This window comes from Ochotona curzoniae, unplaced genomic scaffold (genome assembly GCF_017591425.1).
Source record: "Ochotona curzoniae isolate NIBS_2020 unplaced genomic scaffold, NIBS_Ocur_1.0 contig_50, whole genome shotgun sequence".
NCBI lineage: Eukaryota > Metazoa > Chordata > Mammalia > Lagomorpha > Ochotonidae > Ochotona > Ochotona curzoniae.
Window position 1 is genome coordinate 3781304 of NW_024466446.1, and position 13498 is coordinate 3794801.

General features: G+C 48.5%; 1 protein-coding gene across 20 annotated transcripts in view; it reads right to left on the reverse strand.

Moving 5' to 3' along the window:
* Positions 1-3328: 3328 nt before the first annotated feature.
* LOC121162044 (transducin-like enhancer protein 1) overlaps positions 3329-13498 on the reverse strand; it is a 78714-nt gene continuing 68544 nt past the window's right edge. For all 20 annotated transcript variants that reach the window (XM_040988835.1, XM_040988852.1, XM_040988845.1 and 17 more), the window contains 6 exons: positions 10146-10395; positions 8923-9170; positions 5932-6079; positions 4587-4737; positions 3642-3718; positions 3329-3521 (listed from right to left, as the gene is read on the reverse strand). In XM_040988835.1, coding sequence (XP_040844769.1) covers positions 3414-3521; positions 3642-3718; positions 4587-4737; positions 5932-6079; positions 8923-9170; positions 10146-10395 — 982 coding nt within the window. In that variant the 3' untranslated portion in view covers positions 3329-3413. The remainder of the gene's footprint in view (positions 3522-3641; positions 3719-4586; positions 4738-5931; positions 6080-8922; positions 9171-10145; positions 10396-13498) is intronic.

A 13498-nucleotide genomic window follows, 5' to 3' on the forward strand; every position in this document is an offset into this window, starting at 1 on the left:
CATAATTGTGCATTCTATCATAAACATCACTACTCTAGTTCAGAGACTGGATGAAGCTTCTGGCTCCTGGCTTTGGCCTGGCTCAGACCTAGCTGCCGCGGCCACTGAGGGAATGAATCAATAGATATTCTCTTTATTACTCTGTCTTACAAATAAGTAAAAACATCTATAGGGGAATTAAATTTAAAAACAAGCTTATTTTAAAAAAGCGAATTTAAACCCTACCTTGTGCTACTGAAAATAACAACAAGAAAACATTATGACTGAAAACACCAATTTTAACTTGTCCAGCCCAAGGAGTCTTAGACTTAATTAGTTCTGCGATACACAGTTTAAAGTTTGAGGACTTTGGGACCATTCACCCAATTAAAGAATAAAACATTTGGGCCTGGCGCAGTGGCGCAAGTGGTTAAGGTCCTCGCCTTGCACGCCCGGGATCCCATATGGGCGCCGGTTCTAATCCCGGCAGCCCTGCTTCCCTTCCAGTTCCCCGCCTGTGGCCCGGGAAAGCAGTTGCGGACAGCCCAAAGCTTTGGGACCCTGCACCCGCGTGGGAGACCCGGAAGAGGCTCCTGGCTTCGGATCAGCATAGCACCGGCCCGTTGCGCTCACTTGGGGAGTGAATCATCGGACGGAAGATCTTCCTCTCTGTCTCTCCTCTCTGTATATCCGCCTTTCCAATAAAAATAAATCTTTAAAAAAAAAAAAAAAAAGAATAAAACATTTAATACACAGTCAGTTTCCCAAAAAACACTTGGGGGAAAAAGCAAGACTTTGGCTATCTGCAGAGGAGATTCCTTGGGCAGAAGCAAGCTTCATCTTGCTCAGGATATCTGAACTTGGGGTGAGCTAATGATTCCACTGCTGACTGGAGCGAAGACATCCCTAGAAGTGGGCTAGCCACAGCAAATGGTTTGGAACATCCACCTGGGCCTCATGACAGAGGCAATGAATTCTCAGTAGAAACCCCTGAAATCAACACTCGGATTCCTTTCTCTGATCTCTTGGAAAACTTTGGCAAAGTCACATCAGCACAGCGCTTCGCTTAGGATCCCTACGTCAATGTTTTCAATCCAGCTGCTCCGTAACAGCATGTGAGTTTAAAGAGTTAGTTAGCTATTCTCCAGCCCCAGGCACTGGGCAGTGGGAGGATGGGTGTGGCTTCTCCCCTTACCTCCACCACCCACACAGGAAGAAGAAAAAGGAAATGTGGAAACAATGGTCTTACTTTCCCCTAACTCCTTCCCACCCTAATCAACGATGTAAACATCATCAAAACTAACAGTCCATCCCAACTCCTGACACTGTTACGGAATTACCATTTCTATCAAACACCTTCTCTACTATCTCATAAACAGCATCTAAATCTTATTGTATTAGCTAAATATTTGGCACTTACTGTAAGTGCTAGAAACATCTAGCTATGAAAAAAGTACAGCACAACCCATCTCATTAGGATGTTGACTTTTTTACCCAGTTACATAGTAGGCCAAACCTCTGCCTATGGCGCCTGCATCCTATGTGGGCACCTGTTCTAATCCCAGATACTCCACTTTCAATCCAGCTCCCTCCTTATGGTTTGGGAAAACAGCGTAGGACGGTTCAGGTTCTCGGTCCCCTGCGCCCATACGGGAGACCTGAAAGAGGCATCTGACTTCGGACAGGCCCAGTTTCAGATATTACAACCATTTGGGGAGTGACCCAGTGGATGGAGGATACCTCTGTCTTTCCTGTGTAACTCTTTCAAATAAAAGTAAAACAAATCTTTAAAAAACAAAACAAAACAAAACATTCTACAATATGGAAAGAAATCAGCTCTAGTAATTAGTGGTTTGCCATTCGGTGAATGAGAAGTGAAAATATTTAACAAATGCTGCACATAAACAAATTATTTTTTTTTTTGGCAAAAAGCAAACACAATAATGTTTTTAAGGATTTAAAAATCCAGAAGGCCTTGATAACAAATGAAAAATATTAAGACAAACTGCCAACAACTTGGTGGATCATAAGAAAACAAGAATGCCAACAGTTTCTCATGTGCTATTTTTAAATAGTTGGAAACACTGGCTGACTGCTGGTCTCAGCGGCTCTGATTTCAATTCAGCTCCTGGCTAATGCGCCTGGGGAAGCAGCAGAGGACGGGCCAAGGGGCCACCTGAGCGGCCAGGTGGAGTTCCTGGCTCCTGGCTAACGCACCTGGGGAAGCAGCAGAGGACGGGCCGAGGGGCCACCTGAGCGGCCAGGTGGAGTTCCTGGCTCCTGGCTATCACCGGGCCCACTTACAGATACTTGGGCAACGAACCAATAGGAAGACGCAATTTCTCTCTCACAAACATAAACACACACAGTCTTTCAAATAAAACCTTTCTTAAAAAAAAAAAGTGCTGATGAATACAAAAACAGCTTATTCCCCTGCCTTATAGATAGATAGATAGATAGATAGATAGATAGATAGATAGATAGATTAGTAAGTCTACAGCTTGCTGGCCATCACAAATCCTAACACACACACATCCTAACATTAACTCTACATTCTAGGAAAGGTGGAACTTGAGCTGAAGAAGGGGCCTGCCTAAAGGAAAGAGCCTTCTGCTTGCTGGGCAGTCACCAGGGAAAGGGCAGAGCTTCCGTCTGCGCCGTTGAGTCACCGTCTGCATAGCGGAAATCCTGAGGAGTCTTGAAGCAATTTCAGCTTCCTAAACAAAACTGCCATTGATTCACATCCGATGATTGGCAATTCCTAGACTTCGATTTCAGGCAGCTCGGAGAGCTGAATGCTTAGGGTTCCAGCACCGTGGGAGTCCAGGACCAAACAACTAGATTTATAAAATAGCAAGTGCATTTTTCAGCTTTTCTTTACAAATGTAGGTACGGACTGCAAATATAAAACCCACATCAGTAATCCCAAAGCTGTGATTAAAAAAAAAATTTTTTTTAAAAGAGGAAAAACCACCTATTGGTACTAAAGCCTTTACTGTTATAAACCAAATATATTTACAATTTATACAAATGTTTAACCTTCAACAAAAATACAAAAAAAAATTTTTTTCACAAGAATGCAAAACCAGGAAACAAGTTCATAGGAGACACCACTGCTCGACGAAGGACAGAACATGAGGTGAACCGCAAGGAACGGATATGTTATCTCACACTTGGGCAGGTGTGAGCCGCCGAGCGCCCAGAAACAGCAGCAGCTGCAGCCCAGGCTGGCCAGGTCAGTTCCTTAGTCTTCCCCACTGTGGACAGACGTCTCCTCCTTGTAGACCCAAAGTAGGCTTGTGTCAAAGTGTGGAAACAACTTTCGTGGGTTTTTTTTTAAAAAAAAAAAAACTCCTCAGAGTTACAACTTCTCTATTTCTACAAGTTCAAAACATTTTGGCCCAATTCAACTATCAATGTGAAACCGCATGTTTTCAGTAGATGACCTCATAAACGGTCGCCTTCTTGTCCCCTGAGCCGGTGACGATGTACTTGTCATCCACAGAGATGTCACAGCTAAGCACCGATGAGGACTCTTTGGACTAGAAGACAGGGCAGCGGGCACACGATTAATGCAATGACCACGGGACTGGTCCCTGGCAGGCAACTTCACTTCCAAGTTTCAAAGGCAACAGCGCTATGCAGCTGTGCAACACGCTTACCTGGAATATACTGGCTCCATAGGGGGTCCGCCACGCATTCAGGAGGTTATCTTTCCCAGTACTCACAAACCATTTACCTGCAATTAGCCAAAAAACAGTGTGGATCAAGAAGAGGAAAATTCCTCTTGTACTATTGGCAAAGTGGAATGAATCAAGCCGAGGGTTTTGTGCGCAGAAACTTTGCTGCCTGGGGTTGCTCTGTGACACACTTAGAGGTTCCAACTTTGGGCTGCTTGGCGCATGCTCTGTATTAGGAAGGGCACAGAGAGATGTCAGTCTTAAAGCCACTCGATACAGGCCTCGCAGCCTCACTGCTGCAAACCACAGCCCTTCACACACTCAAATCTGTGAAACTGTCCTTCTCAGTCCACTTACGGTAAATATGGACTAGGAAGTTCAAACGTAGAGCTTGAATAAAATGCAAGTAATGTTTCATGCCATAGAAGATGTGTCTACTCATCCAGTCCAGAACTGAAACTTTATGAATATCTGACTGCTTGGCCATGCACACGCATATTGGCTACAAGAACTTCTTCCCTCATTAAAGCAGCCGAGTCTGGGTGCAGCCAAATAACCCTTTGCCGGTCCTGGGTTCCGCGCCGCAGCCAGTTCACAACTACTTCCATCACTCCTGACTCATTCTTCTATCAATTCCCAGCCACTGCAGAGTGGTAACAGACTGTCTCTCCTCAACACTGAAAACAAGCAGGTGTTCCAACCTTGGATTGGGCAATTTCATCGCTTGCTGTCTTGTCTCAAATTAGCAAAACAGACAGCAGCAGACATGACTATGCTCAGAGGGACACATCCAAACAATAGAATTATTGCATCCAGCTGCTTGCAGGACATTGTTTTCCAGATATTATCACCACCATATTTTTGTTAGAAGAAGTATTTTCCATCTAGGCCGTCCACAGCCTCCGGTTTCCTCTTGGCTCCACTCACCACAGTAAGCAAATTTCAGGGAGAGCACGCAGCTCTCGTGGAGGTGCAGCTGGTATTTGTCGGGCTTGTTCACATGCAGAACTTCCACATTGCTGCTTTCCATGCCCACAGCCAGCCACTCCCCCGTCGGGCAGTACCCAAGGGAGAAGATCTGTGAGAAACACAGGGGTTTACTGGTTATTTTATCCGATACACTCAGGAAGGGAAAAAGTAGCGAGAACGGGGGAAATTATCAGCCAAGTCCAAGGAGTGAGGAAATGTGTTGGGACAAGGGATCCAACCCAGATGGCCCAGGTGTCCCAAACCTCCATGGGACAGCCGGAAGCAAGTAAGCCTTTACATCATGGGTGATGAGATTAAGGAAACTGTGTGTGTGTGTGTGTGTGTGTGTGTGTGTGTGCGTGCGCACGCGTGTGTCCTTATCTTTTAGACATGAACTGAAATAAGATGATGTAAATCCATCTGGGATTTGTTTTAAAATAGTGCAGTGAGGGAAGCGATAACAAAAGACAACGGGCAGGAGGGGCCGCCCTCGAGGACTCAGTGTACTATACGTTATACTTTCATAAGTGTCTCAATATTTTCTGAATTCCCATAGTCATCGAAGGTCAAAAGTAGTGTATATTCGCATTGGCAAAGGGGCATAGCAGGGAAGACTCGATGAGAAACGCAATGGATGGCAATGGGGGAGTGACATTCAGTCGTTCATGCAGCTGTTGTCTGCTTCTTGTCCTATTATTCTAAGTTGAATTATTTTTTACTAACCAAAAAATAAAATAAATAAAACATTTGGAATGGCAAGCAAAACATGCCTAGATTTAAGCGTTTGACAACTAAGGACGTCACGCACTCCACAAAGTCGCCGTTTTTGTATTATTCTGAATCTTCTGAAGGCCAGTCAGCCTCGAGCCCATCCTTTAAGGAATAAGGAAGACAACGGGCACCCCGGAAGACACCGCTGCATCATCTGAAGCTCCTCGAGGCAGGAGAAATAAATTAACTTCAGCAATTGCTGTGAGTTTTCTGCACGCCCAGTGATATACCTGAATACTTTTGAAGCTTTACACATACGAGATTCGAATAATCGTCTCTCACGTTCACTTTGGTGGCTGAGAAAATGTACAATCCACCAAGTGCTGCTGAAGGGAACCTGTATCTTATTCACTGTACCCACACGTATGCAAATCAAATAGCCAGCCACGCCTGAACCCACCAGGCTTTCACAACCGCTCTAAGATTTTCCCAGATTCTCTATTGTTTGTTTTAACAAGAGTCCTGGGTCGGTGCTCTGCAGCTCAGCGTGGTGGGAGGGACAGGACCCCGTGCAGACCCCAGGGAGAAGCACCTGCGAGGTGAAGTCGTGCTGCTGCAGCTGCCTGCCCTCGCGCAGGTCCCAGGACCTGACCGTGTTGTCCAGGCCACCCGTCCAGAGCTTGGTGCCGTCGTTGGAGATGTCGATGCAGCTCGCTCCATCCGTGTGGCCCTGGAATTGCCTGATAAAACAAACCAGATTGAATAATGATTTCCTGCCAGAGCTCAGGGTAAACACTGTCGTGTTGTTGGTTTTGGACTCTGTGTGCGCATGTGATCTTGTCAGTGTGTGTTGATGTACGAGATCAAACTCCCCCCCTCCCACCCCGGGGAGGACAGGAACCAGCACCTGCAGGCTGGCTGTTCTTTGTGTGGTTTGAGCACTACAGAAAGGGAATGGCACTTGGGGTCCCCGGCCCCAAGCGAGGCGTGTTGCTCAGCTTCCTGGGCAAGTTAGTCTGGAGGGTAGCATTGTGCCCAGTGCTGGCACAAAACCAAGGTGAAAGACACATACACAATATCCCAACTGTAATCCTTCAGGGAACACCAAACACTGGCCTTGGCCTGGGAAGGCCTGCATCCACAAAGCAAAGGCACCCACGAGTCTGTCCGCCCTGCCATGCCTCCACGCCAACAAGGGGTGAGCTCACCTATTGATTCAACCTTTCTATGTTTGGGAGAGTCCTCGGTTAGGCAATCTGGCCTCCCAGAGACAAAGGGTCACACGGGCCCCTCGACCTCAGGGGCAGCGGCACAGAGACACATCTTCCACGGCAGAGGCAGATTCAGGACACCTGGGCAAAAACCCTCCTCCAAGTTGCCCGCCTGGCTGTGCTCTTTAAAGGCAAAGCCTGTGCCTCACCGCAAAAGCATGGTTGGCCCTTGGGGATTTGCTGAGCAGACACCGTACAAAGCAGTGACTGCCCTGGCCCCTGTCCAGTAGGCTGTGAGGGAGCAGGTGGGACAGTGGTGAAAAGATGAGAGAGGGAGGGTGCGGGTGGGGTCATCCCCAGAACCAGGCAGGACCCAGCCAAGGACCTGACAGAGCATTCCCACTGCAAGAGAGAACTTGCCATGCTTTGTGCTCTCCGGGCAGCCCCGCAGGAAATGCTGTCCATAGAATTCTAGTTCTAGCAGAACTTGAACTTAAAGAACCAGCCAGGAGAAGGGCAGCACCAGCATCTCCCTGCTTCCTGAGCCAAAGTGGGAACCAAGGGTTTAAAAATCTTGGCGCACAAGCCGATGAGCTTTGGAACCCCATGCCTGCTTCACTGCACTGCCAGCCTGGGGACCCACGCCGCAGCAGCATGCCTCACGTGTCGCACGTGGGCTGGGCAGGACCTGGCTCCTGTGTTTCCCAGTGTCACGATCCCTCCCTTTGCACGGGGCTGCAAACCCAATGTGGCCTTCTTCTTACCTCTGACCCTTCTGACCTCTCAAATTCTAAAGGAAACGCTCCTACCCCTGGCTGGAAACACCTTTTGCTATTGAATGGGAGGATCCAGAGGGTGTGTCCCGCCCTCTGCTTGGCACCTGCACTGCTTGGCACTACTTGTAGCACACTGCAGGAGGCTCAGACACTGCCCAGCACCAGCGGGGTCCCCGGAGAAAACCAAGGCATTCAACAGTTTCTATGTGGCCCTGCTGCTGGCCACATGCGGTCCGTTTAAACAGACTGCGGTTTGTAAAGGGCTGCCCCATTGTAGCCAACAGAACATACTGCCTGGGAGCCAGCGCACAGAAAGGCCTCTAACAAGAGAGCCAAGTACCCAGGCTCCGACCTCAGCTGCTCTGCTACGGAACTGCATCATGAGAGGCCCTAACGAACCTCTCCACGCCTCGGTTTCCTCATCTATCGGACAGGGAGAAGAACACATGATAAAGGAGCAGATGGAGTAATATCTGAGAAATGTGCGGGACTGGCATCACTTTAAAGTGAATTTTTTTTAAAAAGGGTGGGGCACAATGCAGTAGTCTAGTAGCTAAAGTCCTCGCCTTGAAAGCACCAGGATTCCATAAGGGTACCGGTTCTAATCCCAGCAGGCCCAGTTCCCATCCAGCTCCCTGCTTGTGGCCTGGGAAAGCAGTCAAGGACAGCCCAGAGCCTGGGAATCCTGCACCTGTGAAAGAAGATCCAGGCTCCTGGCTTTGGATTGGCACAGCACCGGCCATTGTGCTCACTTGGGGAGTGAAACACTGGATGGAAGATCTTCCTCCTCCTCTCTGGATATCTGACTTTGCAACAAAAATAAGTTAATCTTAAAAAGAAAAAAAAAATCTTTTCACTAGTCTGAGGCTGAAGGAGGCTTTTAGCCCCAGCTCCACATGAGTTTTCCTGTCTGCAAAGAGAGAGATGGCAAGAGACCAACTGCCCCTGACAGCCACCTGACAAGGACAGAGCCCAACTCAACATATAGCTACAAGGGAACTGTGCGTATGACTTCTACCCCAGGCTGCCCCTTCTTTCTCCACAGGGACCCCAGGCTACTTGGGGAGGATCTCAAATAAGACATGTGCCTCGGCGTGCACCACAAACACACATGGTTGCAGAGAAGTCCAAATGTGATGCAAGTGAAGCCCATACGCTTCTACTGGGACAATCCGCTCGCGTGTATGGAATTCCTAGCACGCCCCTGGCATCAGCACCAGTCCCTGCAGCGGCCCAGAAGCACACTGAGGCCGACTCTGGAAAGCCAGAGCTAGCGAGCTCTCCTCCTTCCAGGACAGAGCGACCACTGGGCAGGTCTCTTCGCAGCTAGTAAGAAACACAGCAGCTCCCACCAGCACACTTAGTGCTGGAAGCTCGTGGACTCACCCACGCCTTTTGGCTTGGTTTTCTTATCTTCTATCTTTGAATGACATCATGGAAACATGTGCCATTGTCACCTGCCTGCCCAATCAAGGTCCTCATCCCGGAAGGGATGTGATGTGACACATCAGGTTATTCACATGGGAGCTGAGAGCCTGGGGTGACCTTCCAAGCCCACTGCAGAACGAAACACCCTTTCAAACCCTCCTGGCTCACCTTACGAGCGTCTGGTTGTGCAGGTCCCACACGGCGATGTTGCCGTCGCTGCAGCAGGAGAAGCAGACCTTGGAATCGGGGCTGATGGCCAGTGCGTAGCAGGCGGGGGCCGAGGACGTGAGCTCGGCCTTGATGCGCGGGGTGGGAGCTGCCAGGTCCCAAATGGACAAAGTGCTGGCCTCCCCTCCCACTATGAGGGTGCATCCATCAGGGAGCAATTTACAGGAACGGATGTAATTATCTCTATTCTGTGAAAGAGACGCAATTCAATTGCTATAATGCATCACGCCCGGCAGCCAGAGCATCGTGCTGTCTAACTGCTGTCTTGGGCTTTGACTAAGGAGTGGCATTTGGTGAACCTTGCATCCTGTAGTAAGGCTTGGGGTCTGATTGCAATTATCACCTTCCCAAACGACAGGGACACAATCTCGGAGGATGGCTTGGCCAGGTATGAAAGCTGCGCTGCCTGGAGCTGAGCTCTGCTGCACACACATGGCCGCTCCTCCCTAAGGTGCAGGGCAGGTGAACGCGTACTCTACGAAGGAGACGCTTGGCAAAGCCACTTTGTACATTTTTTTTTAACCCCCAGGTCAGTGTTGTGGCATACAGAGTAAAGACGCTGCCCACAATGCCAGCATCATGGCCCCCAAAAGAGGCACCAAATGGTCCAGGCACCAGGGACGAGTCCTCAGGGCTCCTGTTCTCCTGATGGCTGCCGTCCATTCTGCCTGATGATCCCTTCAGCTTTCCTGAAGTGAATGTTGTAAAACCAAACCAGCCTCTCCCCAGGCCTCCCTTTCAAAGCACAGACCCTGTTCAGAATGGCTTTTATGCCACGCTATCTGATGTTTACCAGGCAATGTTGATCTGAAAGGCTAGAGGGGAATTCTAGTAGCTTGCAGGAACTAGAGTCCTGGCCCTGTGCTGGTGCACCCAAAACAGGAAACAGGAGAGGCACGCCCACACAAGGAGAGCTTCTGTAAGCCACCAGAAAGTGTTTCAAGCAAGAAATCCACCACTTTTTGAGACCTAACTGCTGTAAGAGCAACAAATGCAACCTTTAGTTATGGAAGCAGGGTGGGAAGGGGGAAGCAAATGACTAACACAGGAAACAGAGGGGGCCTCCATTTCCTAACTGAAATAAAACCCCGGCCTGGACAGTTATTTCCTTGTCGAGTCTCCAGGGAGAAATTAGCCTTGTGCACCAGTTCCTGCTCACTCACCAGACAGTCGAGCTGCGACACGGGACTCTTGTTGCCTGGGTGGCTGATGTCCCAGACCTTGACACAGCCCTTGCCGCCGGTGTACACGTGTCGCGTGGGGTTGCTGATGGTCACGGCGCACACCACCTCCCCGTGGTTCAGGGTGTTGATCTGGCGAGCGTGACGGGGGATCCCGGGGCCGATGAGGGCGTCGGGGGGGAAGGGCACGGGCTGCATCTGGCCGTCCGCCGTCACGTGGAAGGAGTAGGCACTTTTGGAGAGCGGACAATGGAAAAGAAGCAGAAGATCCACTTATCACAACGGGATCCTGTAAGTCCTTGCAACTGTTCTACAAGAAACGCGGAGCAAAGCACAGCTTCCTTTTGAAATCAATACACCGGCAAGGATTCACTGATGGATAGATACACTTAACGATGTGTTTCAACACTAACAAAAGAAGTTTGCTAAACACACCAGTTCAGGGCTCGGACATAAAGTCTTTTGCACGAGCAAGAGAAAATGAAGAGATTCTCTCAACGTCCAATAGCTCTGTGGCCATCCCACTCGACAACCTCCCATGCCTCCCTTGGCCATCGCCCTCGGAGTTTGATCTAAGGCATCAGGCTCCCAGCTACCAGGCTGCCTTTCTCAGGCTCCCTTCAGCCAGGTACACCTGTGTTCCAACCCACAGCTGAGGCTCTTGGGCGGGGGGTAAAGTGAGAAAATTCTTCATGTAGAAGAGAGGAAAGGGGGACTCTGTACTTTCTGATCATTTTTGCTACCAGCCAAAAATGGTCCTACAAATCTTCATTACAAAGAAGAGAAAAGAGGGCATGCTGAACTCTAAGTAAGATGACTGGAGATCCTGCAGGCCTTCTGGGCATAAGGTGACTTTGAACACAGAAATCAAGTGCTGAGGGAGCTAGCCCAGCAAGGCAGAAGCAGAGAGGGGCCTTGCTCAGATAATGGGGCCGTGATATTTTGCTCTGGTCTGCAGAGAGTCATTGTCATTTATGGCGGAAATAAATAAATTTCCACGTTACTCCAGCTATCATTTTTTTTCCCGCTAAATACAAATGAGCCTATTCCTAGTTGCACACTTAAGAGTTCCACACTAAAGTTCTGAACATTATTTTTTTTTAAGTTTCAATGAACTAAATTATATTTGCAACTTCAAGAGCTCACACGTTGCAGGCATGAAGGAAAAGTACTGTGTAAGCAGAAGAGATGGAAGAACTAAAATTCTCATTCCATAGCCCAACCAAGATGATCACGCACAGGCCATTCTGAAGACTGGGGCTTCCGCTTTCCTCTAGCACACATCACTAAGAAATCTACAATAAACACAGTATGTACCATTTCCCAGTTCCCATAATCCCCCGGGCGGAGTCCTGGCCCTTTCTGGAACCTGTCACTGACACCCTTACAAACACCATGAGGACTGCCACAGAGCTTAATGTTCATTGCAACAGTCACTTCCGTTGTGTAACACATCTTAGCAAGGACGAAACTGAACACTGATACATGAGGTCTCCACTTCTTGACAGTATCAGGGTTTTGTTGATGTTGTTGTTTCTCTTCTTTGCATCAAACTGTCTTGGTGCTGGCTGATGCAACCCAGCATCTCCCATCAGGGTGGCAGGTGCACAAGCACGCTGGCTGCAGCCTGCATCCCCCAGCTCTTTGGTTCTTCCCGGTTCCTTGATTCTGCCCATCGTAGTTTCGAGCCGTTCCCAGCAAACCGATGCCTCTGCAAACACCTGTTTTCTTCTGGCTGCAGGAATCAGGCTGCCAGGAAAAACCACCTGCTTTCTTGGGATGTAGTCTCCTCTGCAGTGCAAGGAATCCCGTGGGGCTGCCTCTCTTTGAGTTCCTTCGACTTCACTCTAGTGTTCACGTTCTCCTCCAAGCAGGAGCTAGCCCCCTGCTCTGAATGAATTTTGCTTTCATTCAAGTTTTGATTTTTTTTTTTAAAGATTGAGTTTTTCTTATTTGACAGGCAGAGGCCTGTGACAGCATAATCCGAGCAGTGTAAAAGGTGAGCAGACAAGTGGTAGAGTTTCCACTGGGTCACAGTGAGATGTGGCTATTCTACTTCTTTTACTCGACCTTACTCCCCCACCTTTACAATGTGCCCTGCCAAAATTTGGCCTGTGGATGGAACAGCCAAGGTGTGGGCTAAATGAAGCCGCACAGGGAAGGATCCCAAGAGAGCTGTGAAAAGCAGTACATATCCGACCTTTTGTTACTACATCACAGAAGCAGGTCTGCTGTTCCTACAATGGAAGGAGGCACAGGAGAGGAGAGAGACTGGTCCTTGATCACCCAGTGACAGAGCCCGCACAGCAGGCAGGGACAGGTCAACACAGAGCGGAGCTCTTCACCTGGGCTACCCTTGAGAGGAACACCACGGGACCACCAGATGGAGTGACGGAAACTACAAACAGCATCCGACCTGTCCACATGGTCAGGGTGGAGACCTGGGCACACAGGGGAACTGTGTGGCTGGGGCATCTGGCTCCTCTCAGGATTGAGAATTACAGACATGATGACTTAGCCACACAGGCATACTCTGGAAAGTAAGGGAGTAAGGACTGGGGTGGGAAATGGCAGACGCAGGAGAAACAGAAGTTCTATTCTTTTGGAAGAAAACGGCTCCTTTGATATACAAGGAGACTTCCACAAAAGTTCATGGAAGAATGTGTGTACTGAAGAAACTGAATTGATTTCAAAATTGCATCAGAATAAACTTATTTCTTGCTCGCGTTTTGCCAGCAACTTGTTGAAATCCTCTCCTATATGTTACCCATTGGTGAGAGTAATATCTGCTTTAATACAGCCTTCCTTCAAATGTAATTTTTTTTTAGATGCTGCAAACCAAATCCACACTGTCTAAAATGGTTTTTTACTTCCATCAAGATTTTTTTTTCCAGTGTGGCATCGCAGCATCTTTGCACATAGACTTATAAAAGCAGACAAGGGTAAAATATGGAAGCATTTCACATGGCAACATCAATAGATGACTTTCTTTACAACCAAATACAGGCAGACTGGCTGGCCTTGTGGTGTGGCAAGTTAAGCTGATGCTTTAGACACGATGGACACGGGTTCAAGTTCTAGGTGCTCTGTTTTCAACACAGCTCCCTGTCAAGATGCCTGGGAAAGGCAGCGGAAACTGGCCCAAGGACTTAGGTCTCTGACACCCACGTGGGAGAAACAGAAAGAATTCCTGGATTCTAACTCCAGCCTGGTCCAGCCTGGATGTTGTGCCCATTTGGGAGTGAACCACTGAATGCAAGATCTCAGAACAGACTTTCAGATATCTTACTTACTTGAACACATTTTTCCTTTTTTTTTTAAAGGGCATATAGAAA